Source organism: Ylistrum balloti, unplaced genomic scaffold (genome assembly GCF_031769215.1).
Source record: "Ylistrum balloti isolate Yb309-2 unplaced genomic scaffold, AGI_CSIRO_Ybal_v1 Utg369640, whole genome shotgun sequence".
NCBI classification, from domain to species: Eukaryota; Metazoa; Mollusca; class Bivalvia; order Pectinida; family Pectinidae; genus Ylistrum; species Ylistrum balloti.
In genome coordinates this window covers 1746355-1769706 of record NW_026781901.1, presented here as the reverse complement: position 1 = coordinate 1769706, position 23352 = coordinate 1746355, and the positions used below count along the sequence as shown (strand labels likewise).

The 23352-nt window shown below is 35.9% G+C and overlaps 1 protein-coding gene and 3 non-coding genes across 4 annotated transcripts; 3 read left to right on the top strand and 1 right to left on the bottom strand.

Moving 5' to 3' along the window:
• Positions 1-882: 882 nt before the first annotated feature.
• On the bottom strand, positions 883-22003 carry LOC132553739 (uncharacterized). Its single transcript, XM_060218014.1, has 5 exons — positions 21740-22003; positions 21070-21160; positions 20449-20577; positions 1087-1244; positions 883-939 (listed from the first exon to the last, which is right to left on the bottom strand). The coding sequence occupies exons 1-5, from the start codon at positions 22001-22003 to the stop codon at positions 883-885; spliced, it is 699 nt and encodes a 232-aa protein (XP_060073997.1).
• On the top strand, positions 4670-4741 carry Trnac-gca (transfer RNA cysteine (anticodon GCA)). The gene has a single exon. It is a non-coding gene; the product is annotated as a tRNA-Cys (tRNA).
• Positions 11791-11862, top strand: Trnac-gca (transfer RNA cysteine (anticodon GCA)). The gene has a single exon. It is a non-coding gene; the product is annotated as a tRNA-Cys (tRNA).
• Trnac-gca (transfer RNA cysteine (anticodon GCA)) lies at positions 18704-18775 on the top strand. The gene has a single exon. It is a non-coding gene; the product is annotated as a tRNA-Cys (tRNA).
• Positions 22004-23352: the final 1349 nt, after the last annotated feature.

Below are 23352 nucleotides of genomic sequence, written 5' to 3'. Positions count from 1 at the left end.
AATGCAAATGCACAGTCAACATAGTGACTTTAAACTGGATGCAAACCGAAATAATGTGTTCATTGAGACTTTTGTTTGTGTTATAAAACTTAATATAAAACTAAAACTGTTTAAATTGTGTTAAAGGCAACAAATATGATACTGAAATGCATCCTCGATACTCCAGGCCATGGGGTCGCCAACTATCGCTCTCTGCACCATTATAACATTGCATGGTAAAGTTCGAAGTGCTATGTGCGACTCCTTGTGGAAATATAGAGAAGACTAGGTTGATCTTTTAATGTAAATTATAAGAATTTTGAGGTCACATAACGGTATGTTGTACTTGTTTTGATGTTGGATGTCGCTCTTTTGTAATCTTCAATAGAGCGTATCAGTCTGCATGTGCCTTCATTTTTGCCATGAAATGTTCCAGGGGTGCATAGAACGAAAATGACCGTAAGTCCTGGAGTATCGATGATGAACGAAATGGTAACAAAATCTTCATTCAAACACAAATACTGTGATATTGACGCAAAAACCAAGAACAAAAAAAGGACTAACTAGGAGAGAAATACCAAGTAGAATAATACCAGGCACGGAAGGGGAAGCGTTTTCTGCTTCATCAACGACATCCGCCATGTAAATCTCGGTCTATCCATGCAAGCAAAGTCACAGTCCTAAATTAGAACAAGGTATACTAACGGACGGCTAAAACATCAAACAATATATTGAACATTAGGGCATGTTGTCTTCAGCAACATCCAGTGAACACAAACATATACAACAATAAGATTTTGTTTAATAATGCGAATTTCGCGTTAGTTGGATTTCTACATTGTTCATTCTGGTTTTAACTTTTTCTTCTGATTTCTGTTTTCTTAGTGTTCATCTACAGCCGGGCTATCCCATTAACGGTCCGAAACGTCTATGAATGAGATGGTTCCTCCGGACGTTCTCCTAAAATAGACAGATACTGATGATATTAAAGTATATATTATTTTATAAAAAAAACCCACAAAATTCATTTTCTCATATTAAAATTTCATAAATGTCCTATGGAATATTTAGAAATGATTGATAATGAATACAATAACTAATACACACCGATGTTGTTATGTTTTTACAATTGGAGGGATTGTTGAATACTGCAGGATTTTTTATCATCTCTGTTGGGTCTAAAAATTCGTAATTATACGCAAATGTCCCTAAAGGATCTAATCCATACTGCTCCATGATTAACCTGCTGGGAGGACACACATCACCTGGTAACAATAAAAGTACATGATTTAAAACTTACATAACATGTAAAAACGTGAACAACAACATCACAATACCAATAATACAAGATTAAAGATATGTAATATTACATCTACATCATATAATACATCTGTATCATATAATACATCTATATCATATAATACATCTACATCATATAATACCACATCTACATCATACAATACAAGATTAAAGATATGATATCACATCTACATCATATAATACAACATCTACATCATATCTACATCATATAATACAACATCTATATCATATAATACAACATCTACATCATATAATACAACATCTACATCATATAATAAATCTACATCATATAATACAACTACATCATATAATACTACATCTACATCATATAATATCACATCTACATCATATAATACAACATCTACATCATATAATATCAATAATACACATCATATAATACAACATCTATCATATATACATATCACATCTACATCATATAATACATCTACATCATCATACATCATCATATAATACAACATCTACATCATATAATACAACATCTACATCATATAATACAACATCATATAATACATCATATAATACACATCTACCACATCTACATCATATAATATCACATCTATATAAAATACAACATCTACATCATATAATATATACATCATATAATACACATCATATAATACACATCATATAATACCACATCTACATCATATAATACATCTACATCATACAATACCACATCTACATCATATAATACAACATCTACATCATATAATACAACATCTACATCATATAATTCAACATCTACATCGTATAATACAACATCTACATCAGATAATACCACATCTACATCATATAATACAACATCTACATCATATAATACCACATCTACATCATATAATACATCTACATCATATAATACCACATCTACATCATATAATACAACATCTACATCATATAATAATACATCATCTATAATATACACATCTACATCATATAATACATCTACATCATATAATACAACATCTACATCATATAATACAACATCTACATCATATAATACAACATCTACATCATATAATACAACATCTACATCATATAATACCACATCTACATCATATAATACATCTACATCATATAATACATACAATATAACAACATCTACATCATATCATATATACACATCTACATCATATAATACATCTACATCTACATCATATAAATACAACATCTACATCAATATCACATCTACATATAATACAACATCTACATCATATATATACATCTACATCATATAATACATACATCATATAATACAACATCTACATCATATAATACATCATATAATATAATATAATACAACATCTACATCATATATACAACATCTACATCATATAATACATCTACATCATATAATACATCTACATCATATAATAAAACATCTACATCATATAATACATCTACATCATATAATACATCTACATCATAATACCACATCTACATCATCTACATCATATAATACAACATCTACATCTACATCATATAATACATCTACATCATATAATACATCTACATCATATAATACATCATATAATACACATCTACATCATAAACATACAACATCTACATCATATAATACAACATCTACATCATATAATACATCACATCATACATAATACATCATATAATACATCTACATCATATAATACTACATCATATAATACATCACATCTACATCATATAATACAACATCTACATCATATAATATCACATCTACATCATATAATACATCTATATCATATAATACATCTACATCATATAATAACATACATATAATACATCACATCTACATCATATAATACAACATCATATAATACATCATATAATCTACATCATATCTACATCATATAATACATCTACACATCATATATATACAACATCTACATCATATAATACAACATCTATAATACATCATATAATACCACATCTACATCATATAATACATCCACATCATATAATATCACATCTACATCATATATACAACATCATATAATACAACATCTACATCATATAATACCACATCTACATCATATAATACATCTACATTATATAATACATCTACATCATATAATACCACATCTACATCATATAATACATCCACATCATATAATATCACATCTACATCATATAATACAACATCATACATCAATATATAACATCTACATCATATAATACAACATCATTATAATACATCATATAATACATCTACATCATTACATCTACATCATATAATACCACATCTTCATCATATGATATATTGACATAAATCAGTATTCAAACATATAGTGCAATGGTCAAATTAAATAAAAGTTTCTAGAATGCAATATAACTGTATTTGATCATCCCAATAATTCTACCAGCTACGTCCCACGATGTATGATGACAATTTTTTTTATCAAACATATAAGCAAGGGATATTGAATTGATTAGTATGGAAATCCTTATTTGATTAACTTATTTGTAATACGTCACAAAGCGAAATCGAAAGTAAACTTTGATACAAGAAACAACACATTGAAAGAGGATCATTATCACGTGACATTAAATATTTCTCAGTGTTTGTTAATCAGATGTCTTTAAGAAAGAAGAAAAACACGTTCGAAGTTGTACTAGAACACCGGGACTATATTTTTTTTATTTTTGTAATTCTTACAAAACATGGAACATGTTCCAAGAACAAAAATAATCACGCTACCTCCACAGGAAGAACAGAGAGAACCAGGAGGGCGGCATAATACGAAGTAAAATGTTAAGTGAACAGTCTTTTTTAACTTCTAGATCAATCTATCTCGGGAGATGGGGTAGGGAAAGTGAAAGGATACAAGTAATTAATACGTTTGTATTTTGTTTGCGTGGTGACCATAGTCTTGCACACATGGATATTGGACTGTTTACAGGAAAAAATGATAAATTTATCGTCCTTATTCCGTTCGTCATTCCTTGCCCACCCACCTTCTTTTTAAGTAGTGTAAAATTAATATGTCGTATTCACTACCAAGGTTTTTGACGAAAGATCGCAACCTTAGGGAAATATGTTCTGTGTTGTGTAATCATCAGGAATGTGTGGCCCTGTATAGTTGTAATGTTAACGCTTGACATGATAACAACTTATCGTTTCTCACTAGAATTTCCGTTATCAATAGATACACATTTCACACGCTAACAGAAGCTGATAAAAATGACGAGCGATAACAATGACTGTTTAAACAATGCTCTATATTATAACGATATAAAAGGTCGACGTCTCAAACTCAGTATTCTACGCTGTGATCGAAACTCAGACCTGTTATTTGCTCGTTATAACTTTCAACGGTTTTCTTGTATTATATCATCGATCGATTAGGAAGTAAGTGGGGATATAGCTCAGTGGTAGAGCATTCGACTGCAGATCGAGAGGTCCCTGGTTCGAACCCGGGTGTCCCCTAATGTTTTAATTTTATATCTTCTTTTAAACAATTATATGCGTATTTCTGTTTTATAACATGTTGTGATGTAATTTCTACGTGTGTAATTCTATCTATGAATTCATTTTTTATACCAAACTCACTACATCCATATCATAATTCGATATCAAAATAACACTATTGCTACATATCTAGTATAAATATAGACGTACATAATATAGTTAAGTGTAAGTCTATATAGTGTAGTGTAAGTCTATATAGTTTAGTGTAAGTCTATATAGTTTAGTGTAAGTCTATATAGTAAATTGTTAGTCTATATAGTTTAGTGTAAGTCTATATAGTTTAGTGTAAGTCTGTATAGTTTAGTGTAAGTCTGTATAGTTAAGTGTAAATCTATATAGTTTAGTGTAAGTCTATATAGTTTAGTGTAAGTCTATATAGTTTAGTGTAAGTCTATATAGTTTAATGTAAGTATATATAGTGTAGTGTAAGTATATATAGTTTAGAGTAAGTCTGTATAGTTTAGTGTAAGTCTATAGTGTAAGTCTGTATAGTTTAGTGTAAGTCTGTATAGTTTAGTGTAAGTCTATATAGTTCAGTGTAATTCTATATAGTCTAGTGTAAGTCTGTATAGTTTAGTGTAAGTCTATATAGTTTAGTGTAAGTCTGTATAGTTTAGTGTAAGTCTATATAGTGTAGTGTAAGTCTATATAGTTTAGTGTAAGTCTATATAGTTTAATGTAAGTCTATATAGTGTAGTGTAAGTCTATATAGTTTAGTGTAAGTCTATATAGTTTAATGTAAGTCTATATAGTGTAGTGTAAGTATATATAGTTTAGAGTAAGTCTGTATAGTTTAGTGTAAGTCTATGTAGTTTAGTGTGAGTCTATATAGTTTAGTGTAAGTCTGTATAGTTTAGTGTAAGTCTGTATAGTTTAGTGTAAGTCTCTATAGTTAAGTGTTAGTGTAAGTCTATATAGTTTAATGAAAGCCTATATAGTTTAGTGTGAGTCTATTTAGTTTAGTTAGTATGGAGAGAAAAGAAGATGGCGAACCTGGTAGACGCCGACGATTCATCGTCTCCTGAAAATTCTGTGTTTTGCGAAGATACAAGTCCGAAGGAGTACTATGAACTCCAACCAGTTCCCTTACAAGTCTTTGTCGGTGCTTTGGACCCTAGTTGTGACAATAATTCTCAGGACTTTGATGCATTTACCGATTGTTTTGATACGGATACACAGGTGAGCTCTATGCATGAATGTGATAATGATCTGGATAGTACTCTACTTGACTGCTCAATGACCCGGTCTCCTGATGATCCCTTTCCAAACTCGTGTATTCCTGATCAGGCGTTTATTCAAAGTTTGGCAAAAGACTCGTACATTTCTAAACTTTTGAAGTTTAAAATAGCTCATTGAACTCCATTACTTGGTATATTGAACGGAGCGAGAACTATTGAGAGGTGCCCCGAAGGAGATCTTGTTGCCAGGAAAAGCACCCAAAGAAGGGGTTCTAGCGCTAAAAAAATATGCCAGAGACTGTTACATACTGTACCAGTTCCTCCATGGTGATAAAACTGACATTGGGTCTATATTTACTCGTCAGAGACAGAAGTTAGACTCCACCACACCAGACACTGCCTTAGTCATTCATAGCGTGGCCGATTTAGCAAGTACCGTTCAGTAGTTTAGTCGAGAGAGTTTCATCACTTGAAACTAACCTGAAACAATGTCTTAAGCGTGAAAAAGACTCTTCGATAAAAATTCTTAACCTAGAGTTGGAAAACAAGAACCTTAAAACAAAGTTAGAAAGTTATGTAGAAGGATCGCGTTCCAAACTAACATGGCTAAGCTCAAGCTACAAGGCCCTTTCTGGCACCACGTTTCCATCAGATGGAAGTTCTCATGTGATTTGTAGAAAGGACATTGAAAAAAAAAATCGTCTAAAGTGAACTCACTCTCCTCAACTGTAAGTGATTTAAAGAAAAACCAAAGATCTTTCTCGAGACAATTTTGTAGTACCCCAGTTGGTACCCCTGATATTCCTGCCGAACAGGTAAACCAAGCCAGTACTGTGTCACTCGCACCCAACAAAAGCCAGGCATACGCGCGAACTCACAACAACTCTGAATCCTTTACTACGGTGAACTGCGAGTGCAATATACAGCCCGACAATATCCCCCATCACGAACCTGCTCTATGTAACATCCCAGTGGATGACGCCCCCAATATGACACTTGATCTCGGAGCCGATAGGTCTGGAAACGTTCATCCAGTTAGTACTCATAATCTTAGTAACTGAGTGCTTAGTTCTGGCACAGACAATAAACTGGTCACGCCTGATCCTCCTCGTAATTATGTCGATATTGTCCGTAAAATTCCGGTCAGGATTGGTCAGCGCGAATGCCTCCCACCATCCATGAGGACCCCGGCGGATAATGACATTTTTGTTGGGGCATATAGGTCCAAGGCGGCCCAGTTTTACATTGGTAACATTGGTGAATCTTCCACGGAATCGGGTATTGTTAAATACTTATCTTCGTCTGGAGTTTCGGTCTCTAGAATCGGCATGTTCAATTCCAGGAATGGCCTGCTTTCTGCGAAAATTGTCGTACCGAGATCCCAAGCGCATGTTCTCGAAAATCAAGATTTCTGGCCGAGAAAAATTAAGTGCAGAAGATGGCTCCGCAACAAGCTATGGCGCAATAAAGTAGAGCAACAATCGGTTTCTTCATTCAGAGATATATATGAACCGGAAAACTTGTAACATTCTCCTGTTGGTGGTAACTCTGTGGCTCATCATGTCCTTGTCTGTTTTTACGTGGAATGTAAGAGGAATAATCTCGTCGTCTTTTTGTATTCATAGACTATTGTCAACTAACGCGTGTGACATTGCTCTTCTTTGTGAACTTCGACTCCCGGTTAGTTGTGCCGAGTTTCCATGCAGTATTCATGAAAATTACAATACCTTCCCAACGCTTATGGATAAGAACTATAGTTCCATATGTTGTGGCAATGATGGGCTTATATTTCTAGTCCGTAAGGATCTGTGCTATTCTATAGAGGGGTTAGATATCAGTTAATCAAATCGTGTCATTGGTTTGAGTATCCATCGTGTCAATTCGTCGCCTCTTTTTGTGTTTGGGGTTTACTTGCCAAATGATTCAAATGTACAAGAATTCTCAGAAGCTGTCGATGTCCTTGGAGACATCGTTCGATTCTACGCTGATATTGGTGATGTTATGATAGTTGGTGATCTAAACGCCCAACATGATACGATTCGAATCTTGCATTCAGCGCGCCGCAAGAAAACTCTGATTTATGAGTTCACTTCCTCCCATAAACTTATTGCTCTCAATAAATCGGATATGTGTACTGGTCTTCCATACACCTTCGTACCACTTGAAACTACTTTTGACTATATCTTAGTTAAAGACACTATGATTGACTGTATTGAGTCAATCAGGTTTTTCTCCTCTCCCGATGCAGACATAGCGTCTGACCACGCTGGTTTGGTATGCTCTATCCGTTCGCCAGCGATTCTACTCTCAGTGATTCCGATCCCTAGCTCGCGCCCTAACTGGCGGAAATGCAATGTTGATAGCATGATACAGTATCAGCTAGCAGTGGATAACATGTTACAGCCGTATACTGACTTTGTCATCAGTGTGCCGTCATATATTGATACATTCAATGGTATTATCACGGACACTTTGATCTCCTGTGCGCAATATTGTATTCCCTTATCGAGTTTCAATCCACGATTAAAACCGTGCTGGAACAGGGATGTTAAAGCTGCTCACAAGTTTGCACGTGAACGTCGGAAAGAATGGATAGAAAATGGAAAACCGCGTGGCTTCATGCATCCTGCCTTTCGACAATACAGGACTGCAAAACGCGCGTTCAAAAATGCTCAGCGCGGTGCTTATGAAGCATACCTACGTTCCCAACTGCAAAATTTAAATGATGCAGCAAACTGTGACAATAAAACCTTTTGGCAAGCTCTGAAGCAGTTCAAAGGTCACTCACCTAGTACCTGTTCGCCATTGAAAGTTGGCAGTGAAACTTTAAGATCTCCCGTCGACGTCGCAGAAGCATTTGGTAATTACTTTCGGAATATATATCAAGTAAATGCCGGTTGTGCGGACCCAGTCAACCTTGAGATGTCTGATTTTCCAACTAATTGTCTTGACTCTGATATTCTGAATATGACGCTGATTTTCTCTGAAATTGAGCGAGCTATTAGAAGTTTGAAGTTTACGGAAAGCACCAGGTGTAGATGGTATCCAAAATGAACATTTACGATACGGAGGCCGTACGCTTATCTTATGTATACAGAAACTCTTCACCAGATGTATTGAGCTGGAACATGTGCCTGAAAGTTGGAAAAGAGGAATTATTCATCCTATTTCAAAGGTGGTCAAAAGTCACGTGGTGACCATTCTAGTTACAGACCAATCACCCTTTTATGTTGTATGTATAAGCTGTTTGAAAAGGTCATCAGTACTCGTTTACAGGATTGCCTTGACACTACTGTTCGACCCTTTCCAAACGCACAACAGAACGGCTTTCGTAAATTCTTAGAATGCACGACGGCAACGTTTTCATTACAGGAGACAATATACCACAATATCGAATTAAATAGTGAAGTCTTCTTGGCCTTTCTGGACATAAAAAAGGCTTTTGACACCGTCTGGCAATCAGGTCTCATGCGTAAACTCTTCCATCTCGGAGTCAAAGGTCACCTCTTCAACACAATCCGCGATTCTTATAATGACATGACAAGTGCCGTGATGTGGCTTGGGATGACGTCACAATGATTTCCTGTTTGATCGGGGGTAAGGCAAGGAGGGGTCCTGTCTACGTTTTTATATCAAACGTTCATCGACAATCTGCTCTTTCTCTTAGAAAATAGTAATCACGGCGCAAAGGTGGAGATCTTAAATACCGGAAACCCAACCTTAGCAGACGATATAGCTCTTATAAGTACCTCCTCACTCTCACTTCAAAGACCCCTGCACATCTGCCACAGATACAAAGTAAAATGGAAATTTGAATTTAATAACTCTAAATGTAAAATTGTTGTGGTTGGGAAGTATATACCTAGTCAGCCAGGCCACACCTGGATGCTTGGTCTCGACCACATTGGTATCGCCCTTTCTCAAACTCACCTCGGTACAGTAGTATCCTCTCGGATGTCGAACGTTGAACGCGTGCAAGCTGCATGTGTTATAGGCAGAAAAAACACTGCATCCTATTATTAGGATCGACCCATCGTCCAGTTTAATTAGTGTTCTTGTCAAGTCCAGCCTCTACAAGAAAGTGGTTCTACTTTCTGTGTTATATGGGTGTGAACATTGGGGTCGTCTTGGCTCAAATAGAACCTACTTTATTAAGTCGTTTCCAGCATTACGGAGCTAAACTCATGCTCAGAGTCCCTTCGACGCGCTCGTCCAGATATTGTCGAACCTATGCTAGGGTTATTTCGCAATTCTGCGGAAATCGACAAGAGAAAATTACTTCATCTGCAAAAACTTATATAATTGGATCAATCCTTCCTAGCAATGCGTATTTTTACCGTTCGCTTATATTTCTTTTTGAAAGCGCAATCTGGCACCTGTGATAACTACTGCTCCAAAGGGTACTTCCCGGATATCGTAAATGTGCTACAAAGATATAACTTGGAACCTTTCCTGGATTCGTATCTTCGAAACTACGTATTCCCCTCCAAGATACAATGGAAAGCAGCTGTTAAATCTGCCATAAATTGTGCTGAAAATTCGTCTCTAAAAGCTCGAATGTCCAGAGACCACGATTTCAAGATCTTTAGCAAGTGTCATTCCTCTTACAAACCGTACATAATGTGGCTTGCAGCAGAATCGCTAGCAGACATTCGCGTGCTTTACTCCTTAAGCTCTACCTTGTCCACACCAGCTATTCCAGCCCGTACTGTGTGCGCTCTTTGTTCCGAGCCCGTCAATGACGTATTGTCTCACCTCTGTTGTTCCTGTGGTAATACCAATGAGCTCCGTAGAAGCTTTTTACAAGAAGTCCTCTCAGGCTTTGGGCCAATTATGTACCGATCGCTTGTAAGTGAGGATCATGCCACTTTTGTCAATACGCTTTTAGGCCTGACATCAGGCCTCCAGCTGCTTGATGCTGCTGCCCAGAAACTTTTCCTGATGAAAGGCGCAAGATTCGTTGTAAGTGCTACGTGCTCCTTAACTTAATGATTCTTATTTTTTACGTTTCCACGCGATATTGAGGATTTACATTGGTAAATCCCTACTTCCTCGCGTTAATTGAGCTGTTTTTGTTTATATATACATTTATATATCCTTTTCCCTGTCGATTTCTTGTATTACCAATATCTCCTTTGGGAGGAAATAAAGTTTGATGATGACCATATAACACCACATCTACATCATTTAATACAGTGACATAAATCAGTATTCAAATATATAGTGCAATAGTCAAATTAAATCAAAGTTTCTAGAATGCAATATAACTGTATTTTATACAAGTGAAAGGATATAAGTAATTTCTATGTTTATATTTTGTCTGCGTGGTGACTATAGTTTTGCACACATGTATGTTGGACTGTTTACAGGGGAAAAAAACTTTTAATCGTCCTTATTCCGTTCCCACCTACACTTTTTTTTTTTTTTTTTCTTTTTTAAAGTAGTGTAAAATGAATATGTCGTATTCACTACCAATGTTCTTGACAAAAGATCGCAACCTTAGGGAAATATGTTCTGTGTTGTGTAATCATCAGGAATGTGTGGCCTTGTATAGTTGTAAGGTTAACGCTTGACATGATAACAACTTATCGTTTCTCGCTAGAATTTCCGTTATCAATAGATACACATTTCACACGCTAACAGAAGCTGATAAAAATGACGAGCGATAACAATGACTTTTTAAACAATGCTCTATATCATAATGATATAAAAGGTCGACGTCTCAAACTCAGTATTCTACGCTGTGATCGAAACTCAGACCTGTTATTTGCTCGTTATAACTTTCAACGGTTTTCTTGTATTATATCATCGATCGATTAGGAAGTAAGTGGGGATATAGCTCAGTGGTAGAGCATTCGACTGCAGATCGAGAGGTCCCTGGTTCGAACCCGGGTGTCCCCTAATGTTTTAATTTTATATCTTCTTTTAAACAATTATATGCGTATTTCTGTTTTATAACATGTTGTGATGTAATTTCTACCATTCTGTGTGTAATTCTATCTATGAATTCATTTTTTATACCAAACTCACTACATCCATATCATAATTCGATATCAAAATAACACTATTGCTACATATCTAGTATAAATATAGACGTACATAATATAGTTAAGTGTAAGTCTATATAGTGTAGTGTAAGTCTATATAGTTTAGTGTAAGTCTATATAGTTTAGTGTAAGTCTATATAGTTTAATGTAAGTCTATATAGTGTAGTGTAAGTCTATATAGTTAATTGTTAGTCTATATAGTGTAGTGTAAGTCTATATAGTTTAGTGTAAGTCTATATAGTTTAGTGTAAGTCTATATAGTAAATTGTTAGTCTATATAGTTTAGTGTAAGTCTATATAGTGTAGTGTAAGTCTATATAGTTAATTGTTAGTATATATAGTTTAGTGTAAGTCTATAGTAGTTATATAGTTTAAGTTAGTCTATATAGTTTAGTGTAAGTCTATATAGTTTAATGTAAGTGTGTATAGTTTAGTGTAAGTCTATATAGTTTAGTGTAAATCTATCTATTTAGTGTAAGTCTATATAGTTAATTGTTAGTCTATATAGTGTAGTGTAAGTCTATATAGTTTAGTGTAAGTCTATATAGTTTAGTGTAAGTCTATATAGTAAATAGTTATATAGTTTAGTAAGTCTATATAGTTTAGTGTAAGTCTATATAGTTTAGTGTAAGTCTATATAGTTTAATGTAAGTCTATATAGTTTAGTGTAAGTCTATATAGTTTAGTGTAAGTCTATATAGTTTAATGTAAGTCTATATAGTGTAGTGTAAGTATATATAGTTTAGTTTAGTGTAAGTCTGTATAGTTTAGTGTAAGTCTATATAGTTTAGTGTGAGTCTATATAGTTTAGTGTAAGTCTGTATAGTTTAGTGTAAGTCTGTATAGTTTAGTGTAAGTCTCTATAGTTAAGTGTTAGTGTAAGTCTATATAGTTTAATGAAAGCCTATATAGTTTAGTGTGAGTCTATTTAGTTTAGTTAGTATGGAGAGAAAAGAAGATGGCGAACCTGGTAGACGCCGACGATTCATCGTCTCCTGAAAATTCTGTGTTTTGCGAAGATACAAGTCCGAAGGAGTACTATGAACTCCAACCAGTTCCCTTACAAGTCTTTGTCGGTGCTTTGGACCCTAGTTGTGACAATAATTCTCAGGACTTTGATGCATTTACCGATTGTTTTGATACGGATACACAGGTGAGCTCTATGCATGAATGTGATAATGATCTGGATAGTACTCTACTTGACTGCTCAATGACCCGGTCTCCTGATGATCCCTTTCCAAACTCGTGTATTCCTGATCAGGCGTTTATTCAAAGTTTGGACGACGGTCTGTTTAATTTGGCAAAAGACTCGTACATTTCTAAACTTTTGAAGTTTACAAATAGCTCATTGAACTCCATTACTTGGTATATTGAACAGAGCGAGAACTATTGAGAGGTGCCCCGAAGGAGATCTTGTTGCCAGGAAAAGCACCCAAAGAAGGGGTTCTAGCGCTAAAAAAATATGCCAGAGACTGTTACATACTGTACCAGTTCCTCCATGGTGATAAAACTGACATTGGGTCTATATTTACTCGTCAGAGACAGAAGTTAGACTCCACCACACCAGACACTGCCTTAGTCATTCATAGCGTGGCCGATTTAGCAAGTACCGTTCAGTAGTTTAGTCGAGAGAGTTTCATCACTTGAAACTAACCTGAAACAATGTCTTAAGCGTGAAAAAGACTCTTCGATAAAAATTCTTAACCTAGAGTTGGAAAACAAGAACCTTAAAACAAAGTTAGAAGGTTATGTAGAAGGATCGCGTTCCAAACTAACATGGCTAAGCTCAAGCTACAAGGCCCTTTCTGGCACCACGTTTCCATCAGATGGAAGTTCTCATGTGATTTGTAGAAAGGACATCGAAAAAAAAATATCGTCTAAAGTGAACTCACTCTCCTCAACTGTAAGTGATTTAAAGAAAAACCAAAGATCTTTCTCGAGACAATTTTGTAGTACCCCAGTTGGTACCCCTGATATTCCTGCCGAACAGGTAAACCAAGCCAGTACTGTGTCACTCGCACCCAACAAAAGCCAGGCATACGCGCGAACTCACAACAACTCTGAATCCTTTACTACGGTGAACTGCGAGTGCAATATCCAGCCCGACAATATCCCCCATCACGAACCTGCTCTATGTAACATCCCAGTGGATGACGCCCCCAATATGACACTTGATCTCGGAGCCGATAGGTCTGGAAACGTTCATCCAGTTAGTACTCATAATCTTAGTAACTGAGTGCTTAGTTCTGGCACAGACAATAAACTGGTCACGCCTGATCCTCCTCGTAATTATGTCGATATTGTCCGTAAAATTCCGGTCAGGATTGGTCAGCGCGAATGCCTCCCACCATCCATGAGGACCCCGGCGGATAATGACATTTTTGTTGGGGCATATAGGTCCAAGGCGGCCCAGTTTTACATTGGTAACATTGGTGAATCTTCCACGGAATCGGGTATTGTTAAATACTTATCTTCGTCTGGAGTTTCGGTCTCTAGAATCGGCATGTTCAATTCCAGGAATGGCCTGCTTTCTGCGAAAATTGTCGTACCGAGATCCCAAGCGCATGTTCTCGAAAATCAAGATTTCTGGCCGAGAAAAATTAAGTGCAGAAGATGGCTCCGCAACAAGCTATGGTGCAATAAAGTAGAGCAACAATCGGTTTCTTCATTCAGAGATATATATGAACCGGAAAACTTGTAACATTCTCCTGTTAGTGGTAACTCTGTGGCTCATCATGTCCTTGTCTGTTTTTACGTCGAATGTAAGAGGGATAATCTCGTCGTCTTTTTGTATTCATAGACTATTGTCAACTAACGCGTGTGACATTGCTCTTCTTTGTGAACTTCGACTCCCGGTTAGTTGTGCCGAGTTTCCATGCAGTATTCATGAAAATTACAATACCTTCCCAACGCTTATGGATAAGAACTATAGTTCCATATGTTGTGGCAATGATGGGCTTATATTTCTAGTCCGTAAGGATCTGTGCTATTCTATAGAGGGGTTAGATATCAGTTAATCAAATCGTGTCATTGGTTTGAGTATCCATCGTGTCAATTCGTCGCCTCTTTTTGTGTTTGGGGTTTACTTGCCAAATGATTCAAATGTACAAGAATTCTCAGAAGCTGTCGATGTCCTTGGAGACATCGTTCGATTCTACGCTGATATTGGTGATGTTATGATAGTTGGTGATCTAAACGCCCAACATGATACGATTCGAATCTTGCATTCAGCGCGCCGCAAGAAAACTCTGATTTATGAGTTCACTTCCTCCCATAAACTTATTGCTCTCAATAAATCGGATATGTGTACTGGTCTTCCATACACCTTCGTACCACTTGAAACTACTTTTGACTATATCTTAGTTAAAGACACTATGATTGGCTGTATTGAGTCAATCAGGTTTTTCTCCTCTCCCGATGCAGACATAGCGTCTGACCACGCTGGTTTGGTATGCTCTATCCGTTCGCCAGCGATTCTACACTCAGTGATTCCGATCCCTGGCTCGCGCCCTAACTGGCGGAAATGCAATGTTGATAGCATGATACAGTATCAGCTAGCAGTGGATAACATGTTACAGCCGTATACTGACTTTGTCATCAGTGTGCCGTCATATATTGATACATTCAATGGTATTATCACGGACACTTTGATCTCCTGTGCGCAATATTATATTCCCTTATCGAGTTTCAATCCACGATTAAAACCGTGCTGGAACAGGGATGTTAAAGCTGCTCACAAGTTTGCACGTGAACGTCGGAAAGAATGGATAGAAAATGGAAAACCGCGTGGCTTCATGCATCCTGCCTTTCGACAATACAAGACTGCAAAACGCGAGTTCAAAAATGCTCAGCGCGGTGCTTATGAAGCATACCTACGTTCCCAACTGCAAAATTTAAATGATGCAGCAGACTGTGACAATAAAACCTTTTGGCAAGCTCTGAAGCAGTTCAAAGGTCACTCACCTAGTACCTGTTCGCCATTGAAAGTTGGCAGTGAAACTTTAAGATCTCCCGTCGACGTCGCAGAAGCATTTGGTAATTACTTTCGGAATATATATCAAGTAAATGCCGGTTGTGCGGACCCAGTTAACCTTGAGATGTCTGATTTTCCAACTAATTGTCTTGACTCTGATATTCTGAATATGACGCTGATTTTCTCTGAAATTGAGCGAGCTATTAGAAGTTTGAAGTTTACGGAAAGCACCAGGTGTAGATGGTATCCAAAATGAACATTTACGATACGGAGGCCGTACGCTTATCTTATGTATACAGAAACTCTTCACCAGATGTATTGAGCTGGAACATGTGCCTGTAAGTTGGAAAAGAGGAATAATTCATCCTATTTCAAAGGTGGTCAAAAGTCACGTGGTGACCATTCTAGTTACAGACCAATCACCCTTTTATGTTGTATGTATAAGCTGTTTGAAAAGGTCATCAGTACTCGTTTACAGGATTGCCTTGACACTACTGTTCGACCCTTTCCAAACGCACAACAGAACGGCTTTCGTAAATGCTTAGGATGCACGACGGCAACGTTTTCATTACAGGAGACAATATACCACAATATCGAATTAAATAGTGAAGTCTTCTTGGCCTTTCTGGACATAAAAAAGGCTTTTGACACCGTCTGGCAATCAGGTCTCATGCGTAAACTCTTCCATCTCGGAGTCAAAGGTCACCTCTTCAACACAATCCGCGATTCTTATAATGACATGACAAGTGCCGTGATGTGGCTTGGGATGACGTCACAATGATTTCCTGTTTGATCGGGGGTAAGGCAAGGAGGGGTCCTGTCTACGTTTTTATATCAAACGTTCATCGACAATCTGCTCTTTCTCTTAGAAAATAGTAATCACGGCGCAAAGGTGGAGATCTTAAATACCGGAAACCCAACCTTAGCAGACGATATAGCTCTTATAAGTACCTCCTCACTCTCACTTCAAAGACCCCTGCACATCTGCCACAGATACAAAGTAAAATGGAAATTTGAATTTAATAACTCTAAATGTAAAATTGTTGTGGTTGGGAAGTATATACCTAGTCAGCCAGGCCACACCTGGATGCTTGGTCTCGACCACATTGGTATCGCCCTTTCTCAAACTCACCTCGGTACAGTAGTATCCTCTCGGATGTCGAACGTTGAACGCGTGCAAGCTGCATTCTATTATTGGGATTGACCCATCGTCCAGTTTAATTAGTGCTCCTGTCAAGGCCAGCCTCTACAAGAAAGTAGTTTTACCTTCTGTGTTATATTGGTGTGAACATTGGGGTCGTCTTGGCTCAAAAAGAACTTACTTTATCAAGTCGTTTCCAGCATTACGGAGCTAAACTCATGCTCAGAGTCCCTCGACGCGCTCGTTCAGATATTGTCAAACCTATGCTAGGGTTATTTCTCAATTCTGCGGAAATCGACAAGAGAAAATTACTTCATCTGCAAAAACTTATATCATTGGATCAATCCTTCCTAGCAATGCGTATTTTTACCGTTCGCTTATATTCCTTTTTGAAAGCGCGTTCTGGCAACTGTGATAACTACTGCTCCAAAGGGTACTTCCCGGATATCGTAAATGTGCTACAAAGATATAACTTGGAACCTTTAAATCTGCCATAAATTGTGCTGAAAATTCGTATCTTCGAAACTTTCACGTGTCATTCCCCTCCAAGATACAATGGAAAGCAGCTGTTAAATCTGCCATAAATTGTGCTGAAAATTCGTCTCTAAAAGCTCGAATGTCCAGAGACCACGACATCAGGCCTCCAGCTGCTTGATGCTGCTGCCCAGAAACTTTTCCTGATGAAAGGCGCAAGATTCGTTGTAAGTGCTACGTGCTCCTTAACTTAATGATTCTTATTTTTTACGTTTCCACGCGATATTGAGGATTTACATTGGTAAATCCTCTACTTCCTCGCGTTAATTGAGCTGTTTTTGTTTATATATACATTTATATATCCTTTTCCCTGTCGATTTCTTGTATTACCAATATCTCCTTTGGGAGGAAATAAAGTTTGATGATGACCATATAACACCACATCTACATCATTTAATACAGTGACATAAATCAGTATTCAAATATATAGTGCAATAGTCAAATTAAATCAAAGTTTCTAGAATGCAATATAACTGTATTTTATACAAGTGAAAGGATATAAGTAATTTCTATGTTTATATTTTGTCTGCGTGGTGACTATAGTTTTGCACACATGTATGTTGGACTGTTTACAGGGGAAAAAACTTTTAATCGTCCTTATTCCGTTCCCACCTACACTTTTTTTTTTTTTTTTTTTTTTTTTTTTTTCTTTTTTAAAGTAGTGTAAAATGAATATGTCGTATTCACTACCAATGTTCTTGACAAAAGATCGCAACCTTAGGGAAATATGTTCTGTGTTGTGTAATCATCAGGAATGTGTGGCCTTGTATAGTTGTAAGGTTAACGCTTGACATGATAACAACTTATCGTTTCTCGCTAGAATTTCCGTTATCAATAGATACACATTTCACACGCTAACAGAAGCTGATAAAAATGACGAGCGATAACAATGACTTTTTAAACAATGCTCTATATTATAACGATATAAAAGGTCGACGTCTCAAACTCAGTATTCTACGCTGTGATCGAAACTCAGACCTGTTATTTGCTCGTTATAACTTTCAACGGTTTTCTTGTATTATATCATCGATCGATTAGGAAGTAAGTGGGGATATAGCTCAGTGGTAGAGCATTCGACTGCAGATCGAGAGGTCCCTGGTTCGAACCCGGGTGTCCCCTAATGTTTTAATTTTAGATCTTCTTTTAAACAATTATATGCGTATTTCTGTTTTATAACATGTTGTGATGTAATTTCTACCATTCTGTGTGTAATTCTATCTATGAATTCATTTTTTATACCAAACTCACTACATCCATATCATAATTCGATATCAAAATAACACTATTGCTACATATCTAGTATAAATAAAGACCTACATAATTCTATGGAAACAAAATGTTTTAGCTGTATATATTTTTGTTTGTGTTTATATAATTTTGTATGAGTCTATATAGTTTAGTATAAGTCTATATAGTTTAGTGTAATTCTATATAGTTAAGTGTAAGTCTATATAGTTTAGTGTAAGTCTACATAGTTTAGTGTAAGTTTCTATAGTTTAGTGTGAGTCTATATAGTTTAGTGTAAGTCTATATAGTTTAGTGTTTGTCTATGTAGTTTAGTGTAAGTCTATATAGTTTAGTGTTTGTCTATGTAGTTTAGTGTTTGTCTATGTAGTTTAGTGTAAGTCTATATAGTTTAGTGTAAGTTTCTATAGTTTAGTGTAAGCCTATATAGTTAAGTGTAAGTCTATATAGTTTAGTGTTTGTCTATGTAGTTTTGTGTAAGTCTATATAGTTTAGTGTAAGTCTATATAGTTTAGTGTTAGTCTATATAGTTTAGTGTAAGTCTATATAGTTTAGTGTAAGTCTATATAGTTTAGTGTTTGTCTATGTAGTTTTGTGTAAGTCTACACAGTTTAGTGTAAGTCTATATAGTTTAGTGTAAATCTATATAGTTTAGTGTAAGTCTGTATAGTTTAGTGTAAGTCTTTATAGTTTAGTGTAACTCTATCTATATAGTTTAGTGTAAGTCTGTATAGTTTAGTGTAAGTCTATATAGTTCAGTGTAAGTCTATATAGTTCAATGTAAGTCTATATAGTTTAGAGTAAGTCTACATAGTTTAATGAGTCTACATAGTTTTGTGTAAGTCTGTATAGTTTAGTGTAAGTCTATAGTGTAAGTCTGTATAGTTTAGTGTAAGTCTGTATAGTTATTGTAAATCTGTATAGTTTAGTTTAAGTCTATATAGTTCAGTGTAATTCTATATAGTCTAGTGTAAGTCTGTATAGTTTAGTGTAAGTCTATATAGTTTAGTGTAAGTCTGTATAGTTTAGTGTAAGTATATATAGTTTAGTGTAAGTCTACATAGTTTAGTGTAAGTCTACATAGTTTAGTGTAAGTCTATATAGTTTAGTGTAAGTCTATATAGTTTAGTGTAAGTCTACATAGTTTAGTGTAAGTCTATATAGTTTAGTGTAAGTCTTTATAGTTTAGTGTAACTCTATCTACATAGTTTAGTGTAAGTCTACATAGTTTAGTGTAAGTCTATATAGTTTAGTGTTTAAGTCTATATAGTTTAGTGTAATCTGTATAGTTTAGTGTTAGTCTATATAGTTTAGTGTAAGTCTATATAGTTTAGTGTTTGTCTATGTAGTTTTGTGTAAGTCTACACAGTTTAGTGTAAGTCTACACAGTTTAGTGTGAGTCTACATAGTTTAGTGTAAGTCTATATAGTTTACTGTAAGTCTATATAGTTTAGTGTAAGTCTACATAGTTTAATGTTAGTTTATATAGTTTAGTTTAGTGTAAGTATGTATACTTAAGTGTAAGTCTGAGGATTATATTTACTTACCATCTTTGACATCGATAGTCACCGCCACAATTTCATTGTCACTATGATCAACATCTTTTAAAAACTGGTACTGTTGGAAATGTTCCTGAGAAACTCCTATATTTCCGTGAGATGAAAGTGACGCCTTATCTAGACAAGAAAACATCAAATAATCGCTTTGATCCGAAACTAAACAATCCAATTAACATAAAATTTTCAAACATTGAAATCTAAGCGATTGTCCAGCATATATTTTCGTTGGATAAAGACGCAGAGAAATGTGACTTGGGATACAGAATTTTCCAAGCAATTACCACAATCTTGAACATTCTTCATTCAATAGTGATATTTAACTTGAGATGAACACTTGCTATAAGTTAAAAGTACAACGATATTAACAGAAAATATCGACATGTCACATGATTCCTAATTCAATTGAGATTGAGGAGAAAAGTTATTCAGGGCCATCAACATCAAGCCAATAGACAAACTAACGACCAATGAAGACGTCGGTCTTTTATACCATATAAGGAAACATATGTTCCAAATGCACCGCTATATAATGGTTGTATCTACAGACGTAATCAACACTCGTAATTTAACAGCAATTTTCTATTGTACAAAGATGTTTCCAGTACGTACCAGGCACACCTTGCCACTGGTGCCAGAAGTCGCCATGGGTTTCCTCTCGGTCACAGCTTTTGTTGATATAGTCGATAGTGTAAACTGAGGCCTAGACAAAGAGCATTAACTTTATTGTCGATATAGATACAATAAGTCCCTATAGGACAGTGTCAGACGTTTGTAAACTGACAGGATATATTTCTGTAACAATTCTAACATATGAATCCCAAGTATTTAGAATCGAGAATAACATCCTTTCATACCGCATCCCTTACTTTGATGTTTACTCTCTAATACCACACATATGGTTAAAAAGATGACGCTAAATATGAAAACAAAACATACAAAAAGTTTCAAGGACAAACTTAATGTACAAGGAGAAAACATAATGAAGACCAAATGTTCCTAAAGAGTAAAAATAATTTTCTACAGTTTTGGTGACAATTCCTCGTCTATAGAATTTGTCAAGTATTCGTAGTGAAAATGAAATTGTAGAAGAACCAGATTAAGCATGTCAGAAATAACCCAGGATAAATGATGGTACATTACCCAAAGCGATCCTGATCGCACCATTACTAATGTAATTATAGAATATATTTCAGGGTTTTTTTATCTGATAAATATGCTCAATTTGTTTTTATGAAAACTGACTCAAAATTATATACAATGTTTGCCACCATGTCCTTACTTCGTTGAACTTCCACAGGTAAGTGTAATCATAGGACTGATTGTAAGCCAGATCTATACCCTTCAGGTCCAGTCTCGTCTGGTTGTTGGTGTAGTCGTAGTAGTAAATCCCGGACGCACGTGCTTGGGTAGGTACAGTGAACATCAGTCCAAAATCGAAGAAAACAGAACTTTGCCATTGAGCTGGAAACTTACATAGCAGTTTACTAGAGGTAGAAAAAGTTCCAAAACATAAGAACAGTACTATCAGTTTAACGAACTCCATGTTGTTACTTCTAACACACACGTTATCTAAGTGGATACCCTAATCTCATCAAAGTTCAGATAAGGTGAACCAGTTACACACTCCCGTGGTCAGCATCTGTCGTCACAATCCTGTTTAAAGCATATTGTATAACTACAAATATTCAGTGACTACAAATTATTTCTAACTTTGCTCAAATCCTCCGCAGATTCCAACCCAGGGTAATTGGTATGCAAATCGCATTAAAGATTGTCAAAATCCGTGTGAAAACTGTCAACTCTGGCACGCTGCAGATCCCTCTGTGGCTTTTCGAGGGAAAAAAAGTAGGCGTTATAACGCCGCTCCAGGGGTTTAGGGATAGTGTTAGGCTATACAATTATCTTAAGGCATTTGACGAACTTCAAAATTACCCTAACCCAAATCTATTTAGGCCCTAAAGTCTACTTTTCCCCTGGGGTTAGGACAAGGCATCAGTAGGCTCTGAAGCCGTCTTCTAAAACTAGCATACTAGCTACAGACGGTTCCACCCCTATAAGGGGGATACATGTCGCTCCCTCATGACGCCAGAACACAGACGTCCGTCGGTGATAAGACGTTACCCGGACACAAGAAGAGTCACGGAGACGAAAAACCTATCAAACAACCAACCAACTGTCAAAATCTATATACTTATTTCTCCACCAGGGGTCATACTAGACTATTTTAAATCAGCCACTTATCTCGATCTTTTTCTACAACAAACATGGTCAGTTTTCCACTAAGCTGTATGGTAAGCGTGGTGATTTCAATTTCCCTATTTTGAATTATCCATTTCTGGATAGCAATAATTCTCCATTCTCAGCCTATGGTGTTTACATTTAGATTGCCTTCTAATCAAAAGGAGATGGACATTCTCCGTTTACATTCGATTCTTTAACTTCACAAGAATCCATATAAACAACGTTCTGTTGCTGACTCGTCTATCTACTCAACCAAACCTTTGTCAAAACTACTAACTACCATTTTTAACACTAGTAAATCTGGGTTACAGTCTTATTGTAATACTGTTTATTCAAGAAGTAGATCAATAGTATGATGATTTTAAAGATTTCCAAAGGGCTTCTTGAACACATTCTTCTCGAAAACATTTCTTCGATAAGAGCATTTGAGTTTTCCACCCTGTACACCACCATACCGCATTCTAAATGAAGGAACGCCTTTGTACTCTTGTTATGAAAGTTTTCTTCTCCAAGAAAGGTAAACAGCGATATAAATGTAAGGTTAAGAACTATACTGAAGCATTGTTCCTGAAATATACGTCCAAATTAAAGAAGAAATACATGCAGGACTAAATCAACCAAACAAACTATTGGCTTACCTATGGGAACTCT

Coding starts and splice junctions, on each gene's coding strand:
- LOC132553739 (XM_060218014.1), bottom strand. CDS start 22,003: ATGGAGTTCGTTAAACTGATAGTACTGTTCTTATGTTTTGGAACTTTT. Junction 21,161..21,739: donor ACCTGTGGAAGTTCAACGAA/GTAAGGACATGG, acceptor CTCTTTGTCTAG/GCCTCAGTTTACACTATCGA. Junction 20,578..21,069: donor CCAGTGGCAAGGTGTGCCTG/GTACGTACTGGA, acceptor TTTCTTGTCTAG/ATAAGGCGTCACTTTCATCT.